Here is a 20,302-nt window from a genome sequence, read left to right as displayed (position 1 = left end):
AACACAAATTCAACAAAATTAATACGAGCAGATTCTGTAGTGATCAGCACATACAAGTGTGTTTGTGAATTAATACTGTAAAACAGAGCACTTTTAATTATAATTGTATACAGATCCCTAATCGGTAATTTTGAACTATTTATGAAGAATCTGGATTCCTTACTATGCTATCTGTCAAACAGCTGAAAACAATCTGTGAGGATTTCAATGTAGATTTTCTAAAGATTTAATCTCTATAATTAACTCTTCAACATGTGTGGAGGAAGACAGTAGGATTCTAATTCATAGTCTTTTGTTTTATGAAGCTCAAAGCAAGAAAACAGCTGTATACCCAGTAACAAATGGCCTATCTAACCATCATGCATAGTTAGGTAGGATTAGTGAGACAATGGATTACGCTATTATTATCCCTCAGTGAAAATCAGTTAGAATAATTAATGATAGGACAGATGTTTTTAAGAAAAGTTTACAAGAGATGACCTCAGATGAAATTTATAATGAGCCAAATGCTGACATAAAGTTTAATCTGTTCCATGATACATTCATAACATGATTTAAAAATGGCTTTCTGCATAAGCTAATCAGAAACGACATTAAACAGCCATGTAAAAAATCATGGATCACTAGAGGCATTAAAGTATTTCGTGAAAGGAAAACAGAACTGTATCTGTTGGCAAGAACAAGTAGAGATGCTGATTAATTGCACGCTACAAAAACTATGAAATTACTACAAAAGTTTATCAAAATACCAAAGAACATGCACAATATGTCAGAAGTCAGTAATTACCACAACAGACTTAAGGTTATATGGAATGAAGTGAAATGAGAGGTAGGACAGCGAGCTACAGAATAGGATAACATTACTACTGACTTAAATGGAAGGGCTATAATTGATGAGTCACAGATGACAATTGTGTTTAATAATCATTTCTTAAATACAGTAGAAAATTGGGAGACAGGAAGTTCAAGAGAAAAATCACAGCAGTATTTTGAAGAGGCAGCTCTTGTAAAATTCAGTCTTAGTAATGTATAACAGTCATTCTACTCCTCAAATTAAGGAAATTAAATGTACTCTCAGAAACAAAGCTCATATGGGTTTGATGGTGTTTTCAATGGAGCACTGAAGGTTTTTTCCCATATAACAACCCCTGTCTTATCTGAAATGCTTTGCTAAGTCAAGGCCTTTTCCTGATGGATTGAAATATGCTGTTGTTAAATCCCTGTACAAGAAAGGTTATGGGTTAACTACCAGTCTGTTTATGACTGACATCATTTTCCACTTCCACTTACAAAACAGAATGTGTTATAAGATAAAATGGAATTGGGTTTTCTGATCATTGGTAGGAAATCATAAACAACTTTACTCATAATTATAGTGGATGTTGCAGATTTTATAGGGTACACCTTTACATATTTATAAAGATGTTGATCATAGGAAATAATGTACTTGTGGGAATTTGGTTGGGTGGTAACCCAAGGAATAAAAATACTGTAAGACTTGATATACTTCCTATTGGTAAGAGCCAATGTCCACATTAAAGAAGTCATACAGCGAACTGAATAAGCAAGATGCAAGTTGGCACCAGCCGTTAGGTTAAAGAGTCAAAGGTCTTGTGATGCTGGAGATATGTTGTTCATATTTGTCGACACCACACAGACCTCCACCCCCACCCCGCCTCAATAATGAGAAGCACAGTTTGAGTGCAATGAACAGGGGGGGAGGGGTGTCCAATGATGAAGGTGGTGAGGATGATGTCCGTGATGTAAGGGAGATGTTCATCTCTGGAGGTTGTTGCAACAGGGACCACACTGGGAGGTCGACATGGAACTCCTGTAGACGATGTGAGTGGACAAAGTGTTGGCGCATGCATGAGGATGAAGTAGTGTGGGGAGGGACTGTGTCCCCCACATGATTGGCTGGCAGCATCCAAACAGTAACCCTCACTAGGGGGGACACCATAGCTTGAAGGAGTCTGCGGTCTACCCCTCACAGGAGTGGGTAGGATCCAGCGATTGACTGATGAACTGGATCCCCGGTCTTGCAGCAGGATGAAGATGTGGATGTCATCAGTGAGAATGGTGACATCCTCCACACGTTTGGGCGGGACATCAGTTTGTAGAGGGAGAAGCAGGGGGGAGGTAGAGAGAGAGGGCAAGAACTCGAGGAACAGCATTGATGGTGATGCAGACGTAGACGCATGCTCGGGTGAGGGCTGCAGTGGCAGCTCTGAGGGGTCACAGCTTGAGTGCAAGCCCTCAGGGCTGGGAGGTTGCATAATACCATGTGGCGTGAAAGACACTGGGTAGAAGTGTGCCAGTGTCATGTGGTGGAGAGAAACAGTGAATGGTGAGCCTCTAATCCAGATGTCCGTTGTGATAGTGGTGCAGTGTATGACCTCGTATGGGCCTGAATATGGTGGGGCAAGTGGGGCCTAGACAGTGCATGACTTGCGTGAAAGGAGATTAGAGGGCACATGGGCACATAGGAGTGGGAGGAAGTATGGCCAGACAGGGTGGGGTGGGGGGGAATGTTTGCAAAATGCATTTGTATCTGGCTTACAAAGTTGTGAGGCAGGGTGGAAGTGTCAGGGGGGCTGGGTTGTAACAGCTCCCCAAGGACATGTTTTTACCATAGACAAACTAATTAAGGGTGCCATCGATTTCTGGTTTGTACGACAACTGTAGCCTGAGGAGTACCAATGGGAGGGCCTCGTTCCAAAGACTGTCATGACACTGCTGCCTTATAAAAAAAGAGAAAGGGATAATGTAGACAATTTTAGACCTTTTACTATGCCATCAGTGTTTGGTAAAGTTATTGATAAGGCTGTGTATGTAAGGATAATTGATCATTTTATACCACACAATTTGCTATCAAATGTGCAGTTTGGCTTTAGAAGTCGTTTAACAACTGAAAATGCTATATACTCTTTTTTTCTCTGTGAGGCAGTGGCTGGGTTAAACAAAAGGTTTCAAATGCTATGCATATTTTTTCATTTAACTAAGGTGCTTGATTGTGTTGATAACAAAATATTGCTCCAGAAGTTGGACCATTATGGAATATGGGCAGTAGCTCACAACTAGTTCACCTCTTATTTTAGCAACAGGAAGGAAAAGGTCATTATTCACAATGCTGAGAATGGCTGTGATGTGGGGTCTGGGTGGGAAATGGTCAAGTGGGGAGTGCACCAGGGATCAGTGTTGGGGCCACTCCTGTTTGTTATTTATATGAATGATATGCCCTCTAGTATTATAGGTAACTCTAAAATATTTTTGTTTGCTGGTGACACTAGCTTGGTAGTAAAGGATGTAGTGTGCAGTATTGGCTTGGTTTCAAATAGTGCAGTTCATGACCTAAGTTCAAGGGTTGTAGAAAATAAACTAACGCTAAATCACAGTAAGATTCCGTTTTTTTCAGTTTCTAACACACAATTCAGCAAAGTCTGACGTTTTAATTTCACAGACTGGGCATATGATTAGTGAAACTGAACAGTTCAAATTTCTAGGTATTCAGATAGATAGTAAAGTGTCATGGAAAGCCCACATTTAGGATCTTGTTCAAAGACTTAATGCTGCCATTTTTACTATTCGAATGGTACCTGAAGTAAGTGATTGTTCGACACAAAAAATTAGTCTTCTTTGCTTATTTTCATTCACTTATGTCACATGGTATTATATTTTGAAGTAACTCTTCCCATTCTGAAAGTATATTTTTGGCTCAGAAGAAGGCCAATTCAGTCAGTAAGTGTTGTAAGTTTACAATCCTCTTGTTGACCTCTGTTCATGAGTCTTGGTATCTTGACATTGGTCTCTTAATGTATATATTCCTTACTGTCATTTCTTGTTAACAATATTAGGGTATTCCCAAGGATAACCAGCTTTCACTCAGTAAATACTCAGCAGAAATTAAACCTGCATTTGGATCGGACTTCCTTAACTCTTGTACAGAAAGGCATGAAGTGTACTGCTGCATCCATTTTCAATAAGCTACCACTCGAATTAAAAAATCTTAGCAGTAATCCACAACTTTCAAGTCAAAACTGAAGAGTTTCCTCATGGGTCACTCCTTCTATTCTGTTGAGTGAAAAATCAATCTGATTCTTGTTGCATTATTGACTGCATTTACTTAAACATACAGATTGACTTTTTTCAAATTCATAAATATTTTAGTTTTATCTGTTATTACTTTTATGTTGTAATTTCATGCACTGACACGTTCCATGACCTTGGAGATTTTCTCTTCAATATGGTCCCACAGAATGTGATGTGTAAATAAAAATAAAAAAAGACTGGTAAGAATGCCTTTAACGTTAGTAATACATCCCTGTGTGATTCAGCTTGTCCCAGTATCATGTCATATTCAAGTATTTCTAAATATATTTTCTAAGATTCTCCAGCTAAGAATTATATATATCTCTGGACTATATATACGTTTCCTCAATCATACTTGCATAGAGACTGACCAGAAAAACCCTAAAAAACACTACTCATATTCTGCAAATGTGTTGCAACATTCAGGGCATGGAGTGAATGCAATGAGGCATCTCCCATTATGAATGAAATTGGGAACTGAATCTTTTGCTACTTGGTCCACAATTGAGATAAAATACTACAAAAATTCTTAATAAAAACTATGGAATGACTTTTTTCTTATACTCATTAAACATCTGAAACTAACAGGGCTTTATTATGTTTTCTTTCTGCATTACACTGGTATTCCTTGTCAATGCTAGTTCTGTGCCAGTCATACTCCTTTTCACTTCTGGCAAATGTGGTCTAACTTGATCCACATCTCCATGAAACATAGGTTCAAGTCCTCATTGTGGCAGAGGTGTGTTCTCATACTGTAACACAGGATCAGAAATGATACTTTCCTCAAACGAGATACATTCCTTTGCTCAAACTTTTTATTACTTCTTACATCCTGTTCAAGTTCCATGGACTAAACTAGACTCTTTATTCTCTCTAATTCTTTTTGCAAACCTTGACGTCCCCCTCTTGCCAAAGGCTGCTTCAACAACTGCATTCTCCACGTCTATTGTAGCCTCCTTCTTAATAAGGACTCATATCTGTGGGAACAAGGGACTGACAGCTGAAATGCATTGTTTGTTCGTTGGACAAGTAGCTTATTTCAATGGTTTGATGTTTATTCTTTGTTTTTTGTTTATAGCTGTGCTTCCAATGTTATTCCATGTAAATAAATGTTTCTGTGTATGTGTGTTTGAATTCTGACCTAAATATATTCATTAAACTCATCCACAGATGTGGTTAGCTGCTTAACCATTTCCTAGTTTGTAAAGTGCTGATCCTTCTATGAATATTATCTAAATTTTCCTTGATACTTTCAGCAACAGCTTTGTCATGAGTATCAAGTATGTGATTTAGCCTTGTGACAATTTCTTCATCGTGACTATCTACATCTACATGTACATCTACACTTATACTCCGCAAGCCACTCAACTGTCTGTGGCAGAGGGCACTTTATGTGCCACTGTCATTACCTCCCTTTCCTGTTCCAGTCGCATATGGTTCGCGGGAAGAACGACTGCCGGAAACCTTCCATGTGCGCTAGAATCTCTCTGATTTTACATCCGTGATCTCGTCGGGAGGTATAAGTAGGGGGAACCAATATATTCGATACCTCATCCAGAAATGCACCCTCTTGAAACCTGGACAGCAAGCCACACCGTGACGCAAAGCGCCTCTCTTGCAGAGTCTGCCACTTGAGTTTGCTAAACATCTCTGTAACACTATCACGCTTACCAAATAACCCTGTGATGAAACGCACCGCTCTTCTTTGCACCTTCTCTATCTCCTCTGTCGACCCGACCTGGTATGGATGCCACACTGATGAGCAATGCTCAAGTATAGGTCGAACGAGTGTTTTGTAAGCCACCTCCTTTGTTGATGAACTACATTTTAAAAGGACTCTCCCAATGAATCTCAACCTGGCACCCGCCTTACCAACAATTAATTTTATATGATCATTCCATTTCAAATCATTCCGCACGCATACGCCCAGATATTTTACAGAAGTAACTGCTACCAGTGTTTGTTCCGCTATCATATAATCATACAATAAAGGATCCTTCTTTCTATGTATTCACAATGTATTACATTTGTCTATGTTAAGGGTCAGTTGCCACTCGCTGCACCAAGTGCCTATCCACTGCAGATCTTCCTGCATTTCGCTGCAATTTTCTGATGCTGCAACTTCTCTGTATACTACAGCATCATCCACAAAAGCCGAATTGAACTTCTGACAACGGACCTATCTACTAGGTCATTTATATATATTGTGAAAAGCAATGGTCCCATAACACTCCCCTGTGGCACGCCAGAGGTTACTTTAATGTCTGTAGACGTGTCTCCATTGAGAACAACATGCTGTGTTCCGTTTGCTGTAAACTCTTCAATACAGCCACACAGCTGGTCTGATATTCCGTAGGCTCTTACTTTGTTTATCAGGTGAACAAATAAAGCGAGTAGGGTCTCACATGATTGTTGTTTCCAGAATTCATGTTGATTCCTACAGAGTAGATTCTGGGTTTCCAGAAACGACATGATATGCGAGCAAAAAACCATGTTCTAAAATTCTACAACAGATCGACGTCAGAGATATAGACCTATAGTTTTGTGCATCTGCTCGATGACCCTTCTTGCAAACTGGAACTACCTGTGCTCTTTTCCAGCCATTTGGAACCTTCCGTTCCTCTAGAGACTTGAAGTACAAGGCTGTTAGAATGGGGGCAAGTTCTTTCATGTACTCTGTGTAGAATCGAATTGGTATCCTGTCAGGTCCAGTGGGCTTCCCTCTGTTGAGTGTTGTTTTTCAATTCCTTGGACACTTATTTCGATGTCAGCCATTTATTTGTTTGTGCGAGGATTTAGAGAAGGAACTGGAGTGCAGTCTTCCTCTGTGAAACAGCTTTGGAAAAAGGTGTTTAGTATTTCAGCTTTACAAGTGCCATCCTCTGTTTCAATGCCATTATCATCCCAGAGTGTCTGGATATGCTGTTTCAAGCCACTTACTGATTGAAGGTAAGACCAGAACTTCCTAGGATTTTACTTTTGGATTCACTGAACGCTTCACGCATAGCCGTCCTTACACTAACTTTGACATCATTTAGCTTCTGTTTGTCTGAGAGGTTTTGGCTGCATTTAAACTTGCAGTGAAGCTCTCTTTGCTTTTGCAGTAGTTTCCTAACTTTGTTGTTGAACCACGGTGGGTTTTTCCCATCCCTCACAGTTTTACTCGGCACGTACCTGTCTAAAACGCATTTTACGATTGCCTTTAACTTTTTCCATAAACACTCAACATTGTCAGTGTCGGAACGGAAATTTTCGTTTTGATCTGTTAGGTAGTCTGATATCTGCCTTATATTATTCTTGCTAAACAGATGAACCTACCTCCCTTTTTTTTATATTCCTATTTACTTCCATATTCAGGGATGCTGCAATGGTCATATGATCACTAATTCCCTGTTCTGCGCTTACAGAGTCGAAAAGTTTGGGTCTGTTTGTTATCAGTAGGTCCAAGATGTTATCTCCATGACACAGTTCTCTGTTTAATTGCCCAAGGTAATTTTCAGATAGTGCACCAAGTATAATGTCACTCGATGCTCTGTCCCTACCACCCGTCCTAAACATCTGAGTGTCCCAGTCTATTTTTTATATCTGGTAAATTGAAATCTCCATCTAAGACTATAACATGCTGAGAAAATTTATGTGAAATGTATTCCGGATTTTCTCTCAGTTGTTCTGCCAATAATGCTGCTGAGTCTGGAGGTCGGTAAAAGGAGCCAATTATTAACCTAGCTCGGTTGTTGAGTGTAGCCTCCACCCATAATAATCCACAGGAACTATCCACTTCTACTTCACTACAGGATAAACTGCTACTAACAGTGACAAAGACGCCATCACTGGTTGCATGCAATCTATCCTCTCTAAACACCGTCTGTGCCTTTGTAATAATTGCGGCAGAATTTATCTCTGGCTTCAGCCAGCTTTCTATACCTATAACAATTTCAGCTTCAGTGCTTTCTATCAGCGCTTGAAGTTCCAGTACTTTACCAACGCAGTTTCGACAGTTTATAATTACAATACCGATTGTTGCTTGGTCCCCACATGTCCTGTCTTTGCCCTGCACCCTTTGAGGCTGTTGCCCTTTCTGTACTTGCCCAAGGCCATATAACGTTAAAAACCACCCAGTCCACACCACACAACCCCTGCTACCGATGTAGCTGCCTACTGTGTGTAGTGGACTCCTGACCTATCCAGCGGAACCTGAAACCCCACCACCCTATGGCACAAGTCGAGAAATCTGGAGCCCCCCCTCCACCCTGGTATGCACACGGAGTGCACATTGGTTTTCTTCCCCTCTCTTGCTGCCGTATCCCTAAGGGGCGGGGCCCCATTACGTGCCTGACATTGGAGCTCCCAACTACAAGCCCACCCTCTGCGACCGCCCGGATCTTGCAGACTCAAGGGCAACCTTTGGAACAGGACAAGCAGCCATGTCCGGCCGAAGATCAGTATCAGCCGGAGACTGAGCCTGAAACTGGTTCATCAGACAAACTGGACAGGCCTTCTGTACAGCCCTCTGGAATGTCTTTTGCCCCCTGCCACACCTCGAGATGACCTCTCACTCTGCCACAGGTGTGGGGTCAGCCTCAATGTGGGCAGTATCCCAGGCAGCCACAGCCGTAGTCCGATCGGGAGATGAGTGGGATGAGCTGGCTGTCCCCGACAAACCCCATCCGGACCACCACAGTGATGCCCATTGGCAACAGCCTCAAACTGTGTGACCAAAGCCAACACTACCTGAAGCTGGGAGCAAAGGGATGCCAACTCAGCCCACATCCGAACACAACAGTCACAGTCCCTATCCATGCTAAATACTGTTGTGCAAAGAATGTCTGAACTAATCTACAGAGAGCACAAGCAATTTGACACAAAATTTAAATCTTTATTAAAATACAAGATTGCTTAGTAAATGCAGTAATGCTGCTACTTGTGCACTGCTGACACACTGCTTGGCGACAGAAGGAGACTACGTGATTTTACACTATTCAGGTACTAGCCCCCTTATAAAATTCCTCCACGATCCCCTATTCAGTGCTAACATTGGTGCATCTTCTGATGTTAAACTGTTACTTCAAAATCATTCTTAACCGAATCCAGGTACCTTCTCCTTGGTCTGCCCCAACTCCTCCTTCCCTCTACTGCTGAACCCATGAGTCTCTTGGGTAACATTTGCTTCTCCCATGTGTGTAACATGACCCCACCATCTAAGCCTCTTCGCCCTGACTGCTACATCTATAGAGTTCATTCCCAGTTTTTCTTTGATTTCCTCATTGTGGACACCCTCCTGCCATTGTTCCCATCTACTAGTATCTGCAATCATCCTAGCTACTTTCATATCCGTAACTTCAACATTGTTGATAACGTAACCTGAATCCACCCAGCTTTCACTCCCATACAACAAATTTGGTCGCAAGATTGAACGGTGCACAGATAACTTAGTCTTGGTACTGACTTCCTTCTTACAGAAGAGAGTAGATCGTAGCTGAGTGCTCACTGCATTAGCTTTGCTACACCTCGCTTCCAGTTCTTTCACTATGTTGCCATCCTGTGAGAATATGCATCCTAAGTATTTGAAACCGTCCACCTGTTCTAACTTTGTTCCTCCTATTTGGCACTCAATCCGTTTATATTTCTTTCCCACTGACATTACTTTCCCTTTGGAGATGCTAATCTTCATACCATAGTCCTTACATTTTTGATCTAGCTCTGAAATATTACTTTGCAAACTTTCAATCGAATCTGCCATCACAACTAAGTCATCCGCATATGAAAGACTGCTTATTTTGTGTTCACATATCTTAATCTCACCCAACCAGTCTATTGTTTTCAACATACGATCCATAAATAATATGAAAAACAGTGGAGACAAGTTGCAGCCTTGTCTTGCCCCTGAAACTACTCTGAACCATGGACTCAATTTACCGTCAACTCTAACTGCTGCCTGACTATCCATGTAAAGACCTTTAATTGCTTGCAAAAGTTTGCCTCCTATTCCATAATCTTGTAGAACAGACAATAACTTCCTCCCTGGAACCCAGTCATATGCCTTTTCTAGATCTATAAAGCATAGATACAATTCCCTGTTCCACTCATAACACTTCTCCATTATTTGCCGTAAGCTAAAGATCTGGTCCTCACAACCTGTAAGAGGCCTAAACCCACACTGATTACGGTAGTATTGGACAAATCACATTTGCATGAAATTTGAAAAATTACACAATTAAAAGTTTCAAAATTATGAAGCTAGATGCATTTATCAGTAAAATGATTAATTTCTTCAAAAACAGGCTATAAAATACAAGTATTAAAAAGAAAAAACAATGAAAAATGTACTTAGTTACCGAACTTTAAAGATACTTTCTGAAGAATTTTACATATTTGCACAGTCACATATGAAACATTACATTAATTTTTAGCTTCAAGGTATTCTTTAACACTGTTTGGAGAAGTTTTAATCAAGTGACATTTTCGTTTATTTTTGAAAACAAATATGTTCCTGTTATCTTTATATAGTTCAGCAACCTGTTGTATAGAAGGCATCCTGCTTTTACAGACTCTTTGGCAGTTAATTTGAGTCAGTTTCCTTCAATATGGTAATGGTTTTTATTTCTTGTGTTGTAGTTGTGGATGCCTCTATTTAACATGCAGCATGGTACTTTTTACATTAATAGTTGTTTCATATATGTATAGTTATGTTAATATGTTTGGTTCCCTGAATTCATTTCTACAGAAATCTTCAGGAGATAATTTTGTTATGCAGCTTGCAGCCATCTTTTGTAGCTTCAGTACTCTTTGTAAGTGCACATTTTCAGAATTTACCCAGACCAGGATACTATTAGAAACTTGTGTATGGGCTAGCCCATAGTACAGAGTTAGTAATTTTGGTGTGTTTATTAGATATGACATATTTCTCAGTAGAAATATACTTTTACTCTCTTTATAACAAATATTATTTATCTCCAGAATGAGATTTTCACTCTGCAGTGGAGTCTGCACGGATATGAAACTTCCTGGCAGATTGAAACTGTGTCCCGGACCGAGACTCGAACTCGGGACCTTTGCCTTTTGCGGGCAAGGTACACAGGAGAGCTTTTGCAAAATTTGGAAGGTAGGAGATTAGGTACTGTCAGAAGTAAAGCTGTGAGGAAGGGGGGGTGAGTCATGCTTGGGTAGCTCAGTTGGTAGAGCACTTGACCGCGAAAGGCAAAGGTCCCGAGTTTGAGTCTCAGTCCGGCACACAGTTTTCATCTGCCAGGAAGTTTCATTAATTATCTGGTTCTTCCATGTCAAGTAAATATCCATTATCATACCCAGGGACTCATAAGTTTCTGTCTCTTTTGGATCCAAGTCTCCAAACCTGACAGTAATATTGTTCAAGTTATGTTTTGTTTGCATATATTTGCATGTATGTGGTTTTGTTTGTAAAACAATTATTTTGCCTGAAATAGTTGTTTTTATTTTCCATATTTGGAGACACTTGCTTTTGTAAGTTTTATGTTGAAACACTACTTATAACAAATGAAGTGTCATTTGTGTACATGATGCTATTTCCACCTACAGCTTTCGGCAAAAAATAAAAAGTAGTGGGCCATGCACTTATCCCTGAGGCTCTCCATATTTAACAAATTCAGAATTTGAATAGACATTTGTAATACCATAACAGTTAAACTTTTCTAATAATATGTTGTGGGATAGACAATCAAAACCTTGTGAAAGGTCAAGGAGCATACCACAGACTTAGTTTTCTTGGTGTAGTGCCTTAGTCACACATGCTATAGATTCAGCTATTGTTGTATTGGTGGTTCTAACCTTCCTCACCCATGCGATGCATCATTCAGAAAATTGCATGTTTATATGAAAGTTGCCATTCTTCTTTAATTATATGGCTCTGAGCACTATGGGACTTAACATCTGTGGTCATCAGTCCCCTAGAACTTATAACTAATTAAACCTAACTAACCTGAGGACATCACACACATCCATGCCCGAGGCAGGATTCGAACCTGTGACCGAAGCAGCCATGCGGTTCCAGACTGAAATGCCTAGAACCGCACGGCCACACCGGCCGTCTCTTTAATTATACTTCCAGTTGATTTACATAAGACAGGTGTAATAGTTATTGGCCAGTAATATCCTGGATCTTCCTTGTTGGCTCCTTTGAAAATAGGAATTAAACATTTCAGGAATACTCCTTCTTCCGTGGCTAAGTGTATGGGAAAAGTCAGAAGCTTTACCTATCACTGTAGGTAGCTTTTATTTACTTTAGTAAATGTAGCATCTAGTCACTCAGTATTTTTTGTTTCTAATCAGTGCTGGTAGAAAGAACAAATGTTTTGTCTCATAAGGAGTACTTTGTATCCATTTGTTTTCTTCTTTTGTCCAGGTGAGTTTTGTTGTATTAATTTGTCCACTGCTTCAAGATAATGTTGGTTTAAAATATTGTCACATACAAAAAGATGTAATTAGATGAGTGACGAACACTAACTTCACTTATCTAAGGTTTATTCAGAATTTGCACATACAAGAGTGTGGAGCAAACTGCCTCTGGCCAGAACACATACAGTAAATATACAGCTACAGAACATTCCAGTACAAAGATTCTTGGCATTTGTGGATACTTCTAGAATGAACTGAAACCAAATACAGAAATTAAAATTGTACAGTCCAGGTGAATTTTGAATTCACGACCCTCCATGCAACAGTTTAGCATCATAACCACTACACCACGGTGCTACTCAACTTATTCTGTGACACTGCTCCCTCCTTAAGAGAACAGAGTCTCGGTGTTGTGTCCTCCTAGTATGGGAACGAGTCATTGGTCCTGCATACTCTGACTCTTGATGACTGATTCCCACCCTGGCGGTGATCTTCTTAGAACTTCTTTTGCTGCTTCGCTCTTTGTCACCTTTCCGCTTGTTGCCTGTCACTGGAGCTTTGAATTTACCCTGGGTTGCAGGATCCTTATAGGGCTTCATTCGAAGGATGTGGACCATATCTCTGATCTTTCGTCATATTGTGTCAGGGTCAAAATCTTCAACTCCAGAAGTAACATCAGGCAACTGTCTTACAACCTTATAAGGTCCAAAGTAGCACCTGAAGGCTTCTCAGAGAGACCAACCTTCCAAACAGGAGTGAAGATCCAGACGTAGACAACAGGGCGGTGGCTCACGTCATACCTTTGGCTATCTTTTTCACGAGCTTGCAGTGTGCAGAGACGAGCTAACTGCTGAGCTTCCTCAGCTCTGGTTAACACCTGGCCGATGTAGTTGTTGTCCACATCATCAGGATGTAACAGAAACACAGTGTCCATCATCGTAGTCGCCTCATGCCCATGCACCAGGAAAAATGGCGTAAATCCTGTGGTGTCTTGTTTGGCAGTGTTGTAGGCAAATGTCATGAAAGGTAGCACCTCATCCCAGTTGCTCTTCTCAACATTGACAAACACTGTTAACATGCCAGCCAAGTTCTTATTAAGGTGTTCAGTAAGTCAATTAGTTTGCGAATGGTGGGTAGTCGTCATGTGATGAGTAATGTTCCACTGACTGTTTATCTCTGTCACAAGATTCAATTGAATACCTTTCCCTTGATCTGTAATTAACAACCTTGGAACACTGTGTTTTAATGCAATGTCTTCCATGATGAATTTGTCTACCTCGGATGCACAGCTGTTTTCATCGCTTTTGTAATGCCATAGCGGGTGTCAGATAATCAGTGCAGATAATAATCCATCTATTGCTACTAGCAGATGTTGGAAATCGTCCGAGAAGATCAATTCCAACACACTGGAAAGGTGTTTCGACTGGTGGAATTGGTATGAGTCGTCCAGGTAGTTTCTGAGGAACTGCCTTTCTCCTCTGGCACTCTCAACAGTGCAACACATAGTGACGAACACTCCTAAATAACCATGGCCAGAAAAATTTCTTGTGCATCCTATCATATGTCTTAATAAATCCTAAATGTCCAGTCTCAGGTGTGTCATAGAATTTCTGTAGAATATCTAAGTGCATGTGTTTAGGAATCACTGGCAACCACATCTTTCCTAACAGGTCAAAGTCTTTCTTGCTAAGTAATCCATTAACTATCTTAAATTGTCCTTTCACATCCTCTGACCAATTTAAGGCAAGCATAATTTGAGATATCGTGGCATCCTTCCTCTGCTCAGCAGAGAGATCCTGGAGTGCAGTGAGACAGTCACTATCTTCATAAAAGTCTTGATGGTCTTACGCAGGATTTCTTGAGAGACATTCGGCATCTTGGTGTTTTTTTCCACTTCTATACACGATGGTAATGTCATAATCTTGAAGATGTAGTCCCCACCTGGTGAGTCATCCTGTTGGATCCTTAGGACCTGCCAACCAACAAAGTGAATGATGGTCTGTAACAACTGTGAAAGGCCTTCCATAGAGATACTGTCAAAAATTGCACATGGCTCAGATCACAGCAAGACATTCTTTTTCTGTAGTTGAGTAGTTTCTCTCGGCTTTTGTAAGTGTCCTAGAAGCATAGGCTATAACCTGCTCTGTTCCATCTGAAATTTGCACCAGAATAGCACTGATACCATACCTGCTGGCATCTGTGTGTAGTTCTGTAGGTGCTCTCTCATCATACAGACCAAGTAAAGGGTCAGTCATCAGAGCTTTTTGCAGAACATCAAAAGAATCTTGTTGAGCACCACCCCAGAATTTAGCTTTTAGCTTTTAACAACTCTTGGAGTGGTCTGACCTTGATACAAAAGTCTTTGATAAAATGACAGTAATAAGAACATAATCCAAGGAAGCTTCTCACATATCTAATACCATTAGGAATAGGAAATTCCATTACATATCTCAACTTTTCTGGGTCTGGCAACACAAGGTGTCAAAGTATTTTGATTTCTGTTGTTTAAAAGAGACATTTTCTTGGATTAAGTTTCAGTCTGCCTTGTTGCAGACACTTAAGAACAGCCCTCAGTCTTTTTATATGTTCATCAAATGTCTCTGAGAACACTATAATGTCATCTAAATATCAAAGACACTTCGTCCACTTCATGTGACTTAGAAGATTGTCCATCATGTGTTTAAAAGTTGCTGGTGCATTACCCAAACCAAATGGCATTACCTTAAACTCATACAGGCCCTCAGGGGTGATGAATGCAGTTTTCTCACAATCAGCCTCATCTACTTCGATTTGCCAGCATCCTGAGTACATGTCCATGGTTGAGAAAAACTTAGCCCCTTCAGACAATCTACTATATTGTCAATCAATGGAAGAGGATAAACATCCCTTTTAGTTATCTTATTAAGCTTCCTGCAAACAACACAAAAGCACCAACTGCCATCCTTCTTCCTGACGAGGACCACTAGTGATGGCCATGTGCTCTGCGAAGGCTGAATTATGTCATTCTTCATCATTTTCTTTACCTTGTCATGAATTGTTTGATGTTCCATTGCTGACACATGGTATGTATGCTCTCTGGCATATTGGTTGATGGTCTCCAGAGCTAATCTGGTGCTTCACTGTCGATTTGTCTAATTTGCTCTTTACCTGTGGATTGAAGCATTCAGAGAACTCCTGAAGTAGCTTCTTCTATTGTTCTTTAGTGAGATCTAGTGATGAGCTAGAAGATCTTGTCTCATAGTGGTAGCGCTAATTTCACCCACAGACTCGGCATGGGAGGTTTCTACGATGCTCAGCTGTACTTCAATTAATGGCTCAGCATTTGCTATGCATATGCATCTTGGAAGGATCTGCAGTTCTCGGTGACAGTTAACTATACACAATTCACCGAATCCATTCTTAAAGGAGATGACAGAGGCAGGGATGACCAAGTTATTCTTTGTTGGTATGCTTCTCCCAAATTCCACTACAAGATCCATGGGTTGATGCATGGCATGACATGTGACAGTTACCTTTCTAGTGTTGACTGCAGGAATGATCATTTCATGCAGCACACATAGTCTCCACAGACGCGGATGCGCATCTTCCTGTCCACAGTATTGCATCTCGTCTAGCATAATCTTCAAGTGACCACAATCTATAATTGCCTGAGAAGCTTTCAAAAAGTCTGATCTGAGAATGACGTCATGACTAAACTCTTGAAAGGCGATGAATTCTAAGGACTGTGTATGGCCACATATACCCACATGAATGGTACACCTTCCTGTAGGTTTTACATACTTCCCATTTGCCACCTCCATCAGAGAAGTTTTGTTGTCAACGAATACGGTTTTCTGCAACTAGTGACAGTACTTCTCCTAAATGACTGAATATGATGCTCCAGAGTGCACAAGAGCTTGGGCTGGTTGGCCATCCATGACGATATCAATGTAGTTTCCTATCATTTTTGTAGTGACTGATGACGGAGGATATTTCTCTTCAGAAGTTCACAACCTTCAGTTTTCCAGGTTGTGGCATCTAGGTGATTGGCTGGAGCTTCTAAATGGTGATGGATACCTTGATCAGCATGTTGGGGAGAGTCCTCTCCAGTGGACAGCTTGTGGTGATGGTGACCTACATTGTCCTGCACCAGCATCTTCTTGTTCACCTTTGTCGTCCCGGAGTTGGCATTGGTCTGCTGTCTTATAGCACGAGTGTTGTCACAAATCCTCCACTATTCTCAACAATAGTGCACCACATGTCCTGGTCATCCAGAATGGGTACATAGTGGTTGGTTATCCTGGGTCCTTCCAGACATCAGCCTTACTTGGTGCTCAAACACGTTCCTCATGCAGCATTGTAGGAATGTCCGCCCCGGTAGCTGAGTGGTCAGCGCGACAGACTGTCAATCCAAAGGGCCCGGGTTCGATTCCCGGCTGGGTCAGAGATTTTCTCCACTCAGGGACTGGGTGTTGTGTTGTCCTAATCATCATCATTTCATCCCCATTGACGCGCAAGTCGCTGAAGTGCTGTCAAATCGAAAGAATTGCACCAGGCAAATGCTCTACTCGATGGGAGGCCCTCGTCACCTGAGTCTCAACTTTTTCACCAGTTTAAAGGGAAATGAAGGACAAGAGATTGGGTTCAATACCTGTTCCACTTCCTCCCTTATAACCTCTTGAAACGTCTTGGTATTTTGCTCACTGTGCAATCCAAGTGCCTTCTGAACTTCCTCTCTCACTATCTGATGAAGAACACTTGTGAAACCAGTTGCTTTCTCCATCACAGACATCAATACGATGTTTGGAAGCCATTCAAAGTTCTTGCATGTAACTCTTTTTGATGCATTGTCTCGATATACTGGCACCATTTTAAGAAGTCGTCTCCTGTCGAAACCTACTTCCGGATTAGGGCTTGATACATGTCCTCAGCAACACCCTTCATTTATTTATTTAGTCATTCAAATCCTACATGTATAGAATATATACAACTATATTGGAAATGGTTAGGTCTTTACAAGATAAAATACAGTTTTTATTGCATTCCTAAGGACTAGATATTGAAGTAATTTAGCAAATAATCATGAATATAATAGAGGAAAACATTCCACGTGGGAAAAATATATCTAAAAACGAAGTTGATGTGACTTACCAAACAAAAGCGCTGGCGGGTCGATAGATACACAAACAAACACAAACATACACACAAAATTCAAGCTTTCGCAACCAACGGTTGCTTCTTCAGGAAAGAGCGAAGGAGAGGGAAAGACGAAAGAATGTGGGTTTTAAGGGAGAGGGTAAGGAGTCATTCCAATCCCGGGAGCGGAAAGACTTACCTTAAGGGGAAAAAAGGACAGGTATACACTCGCACACACACACACACACACACACACACACACACACACACACACACACACACACACACACACACACATATCCATCTGCACATACACAGACACAAGCAGACATTTTCATGCTTGTCTGCTTGTCTTGTTTTACCACTAATAAGGAAGCTTGTATCATCTGCAAATTGGAGGTTAGTTTGGCACTACTTGTTGTACATAAGATCACTGACATAGAGGAGAAACAGAATGGGTCCTAATACTGATCCTTGAGGGACACCATATTTCGCATTTTCACATTATGAATAGTAGTAGCTGATTTTGTTATGGTCAGTATATTGCAATTCAACCACCTTTTGCGACCACATAGGTATGTCCTGAACCACTCATTGGATATACCTCTAATTCCTAATAGGTCAAGCTTCTGCAGTAGGGCATTATGGTCAATGACCTCAAAAGCTTTGGATAAATCAAGACATATGCCCATCACAAACTCACTTGCATCCAGGTTAGTATAGTATATGTGCAACCTCATATTCCTCCTTCATTCTAGTGTCCACTATTTTACACAGCTCCAAGATGTCTTGAATGTAGTATGCTGTAGTTTCTCCTGAACGCTGTGCCCTGCACTTTAATTTATCTTCAGCTTTGCACTTCTGTCATTGTGTGTTGCCGAAATACTTGCCCTTTGCCACCTGGAATACTTCCCAGCTTGTGAACTTCTCCTCATTGTTCTCATACCATTGCTTGGCAGTGGCCTCCAAGTAGAAAAATATGTTAGCCAGACACACAGTGTCATCCCATTTGTTAAATTTGGCTATACACTCATATACCTTCAGCCAATTGTTTGGATCATGGCCATCATCACCAGAGAACCCGGAAGTATGTCTTGTGTGGTGGCACACAGTTGCTGTCATCGTAACATCCTCTTCTTCTTATGTCTCCAATAGATTGTGATCTGTTGAATATGGCTGGAACATGGGTTTCTCGCCACATAAATGGCAGCTATGTTGTGGCCTGATGGGAGCCACTGTGTTGTCGATAATGTACGCTATCACAAGTTCCGATACCCAGCATTTCCACCAGAATAATGTCACATAGAAGAAAGCATAATTAGATGAATGATGAGCACTAACTTCACTTCCGAAGGTTTATTCAGCATTCGAATATACAAGAGCGCAGAGCGAACTGCCTCCAGCCAGAACGCATACAGTACATATACAGCTACAGAACATTCCAGTACAATGATTCTTGGCATTTGTGGATACTTCTAGAATGTACTGCAAGCAAATATAGAAATTAAAATTTTTCAGTCCACATACGTTTTGAACTCACAACCCTCCATGCAACAGTTTAGCATCATATCCACTACATCATGGTGATACTCAGCTTCTGCTGCGACAATATTACTGACCTCTTTGACATCCCTGATTTTCTTCCTATTTTTCTTGATAGTTATGTCCCCACTCTTTTTCATGTCTACACCTTCCCTCCTTTTCTTTATGCCTGACCGTATGGTCTTTATGGAATTGTTAGAAGGTATATTTCCTTACAATATGGCTGCTTGCTTTAAATATGATTGATGTATTCCTAGAATGCAATTAAAGATACAAAAGCTCTAGTGTGCTCAAGCACTTGCCATTTATAGTACTGACGTAACTTATCCATGAATTCTTTAATGTTGACAGAGTCCAACTTTTGCTTTTGCAGCAATCCAGAAGGTCTGGGCCCTACCAGTAGCTGTCAGCATCTGTGACATGGGTCCCTGTAAGATCATGAGGTAAGCAGTTGGAGTACTGATTCAACCATTATCAGAAGCTGGAAATGAAATGAGAGATGAATGGGATTGGGGGTAATAGCATGAGTTACAATACAAGTTGTGTAACAAGATTTTTTAAAACTGCAGACGTTAGTGCACTGTCTGTCTCTGTAAAACCTCAAATTCTTACTGGTGTTGTAATTGACACAGGTTGGTATAGCTCTTCCATGCAAATTTCAGTTAGACAAAAATAACAATAGTTTTATGTTCAAAATTATCATCATCAATTTTTTGTAAACTCTGAGTATTAAGAGTGACACTTCGAGACTGGATAGTGATATTTTATTCATTATAGGAAATTCCCGAATGAGATTTTCACTCTACAGCGGAGTGTGCGCTGATATGAAACTTCCTGGCAGATTAAAACTGTGTGCCCGACCAAGACTCGAACTCGGGACCTTTGCCTTTCACGGGCAAGTGCTCTACCATCTGAGCTACTGAAGCACAACTCACGCCCGGTGCACACAGCTTTACTTCTGCCAGTATTTGTCTCCTACCTTCCAAACTTTACAGAAGCTCTCCTGCGAAACTTGCAGAACTAGCACTCCTGAAAGAAAGGATATTGCGGAGACATGGCTTAGCCACAGCCTGAAGGATGTTTCCAGAATGAGATTTTCACTCTGCAGCAGAGTGTGCGCTGATATGAAACTCCCTGGCAGATTAAAACTGTGTGCCCGACCAAGACTCGAACTCGGGACCTTTGC

The 20,302-nt window shown here is 40.8% G+C and overlaps 1 protein-coding gene across 1 annotated transcript in view; it reads left to right on the top strand.

Annotated features, from left to right (window-relative positions):
* LOC126335404 (serpin B6-like) overlaps nt 1-20,302 on the top strand; it is a 325,460-nt gene that overhangs the window by 278,472 nt on the left and 26,686 nt on the right. Inside the window, exon 9 of the mRNA XM_049998665.1 lies at nt 19,490-19,559. Within this exon, the coding sequence (XP_049854622.1) occupies nt 19,490-19,535 (46 nt within the window). The 3' untranslated portion in view covers nt 19,536-19,559. The remainder of the gene's footprint in view (nt 1-19,489; nt 19,560-20,302) is intronic.

Source organism: Schistocerca gregaria, chromosome 2 (genome assembly GCF_023897955.1).
Source record: "Schistocerca gregaria isolate iqSchGreg1 chromosome 2, iqSchGreg1.2, whole genome shotgun sequence".
Classification (NCBI taxonomy): Eukaryota; Metazoa; Arthropoda; class Insecta; order Orthoptera; family Acrididae; genus Schistocerca; species Schistocerca gregaria.
Note: the sequence above shows the minus strand (reverse complement) of the source record. Positions and strands in the feature narration are given on the sequence as shown.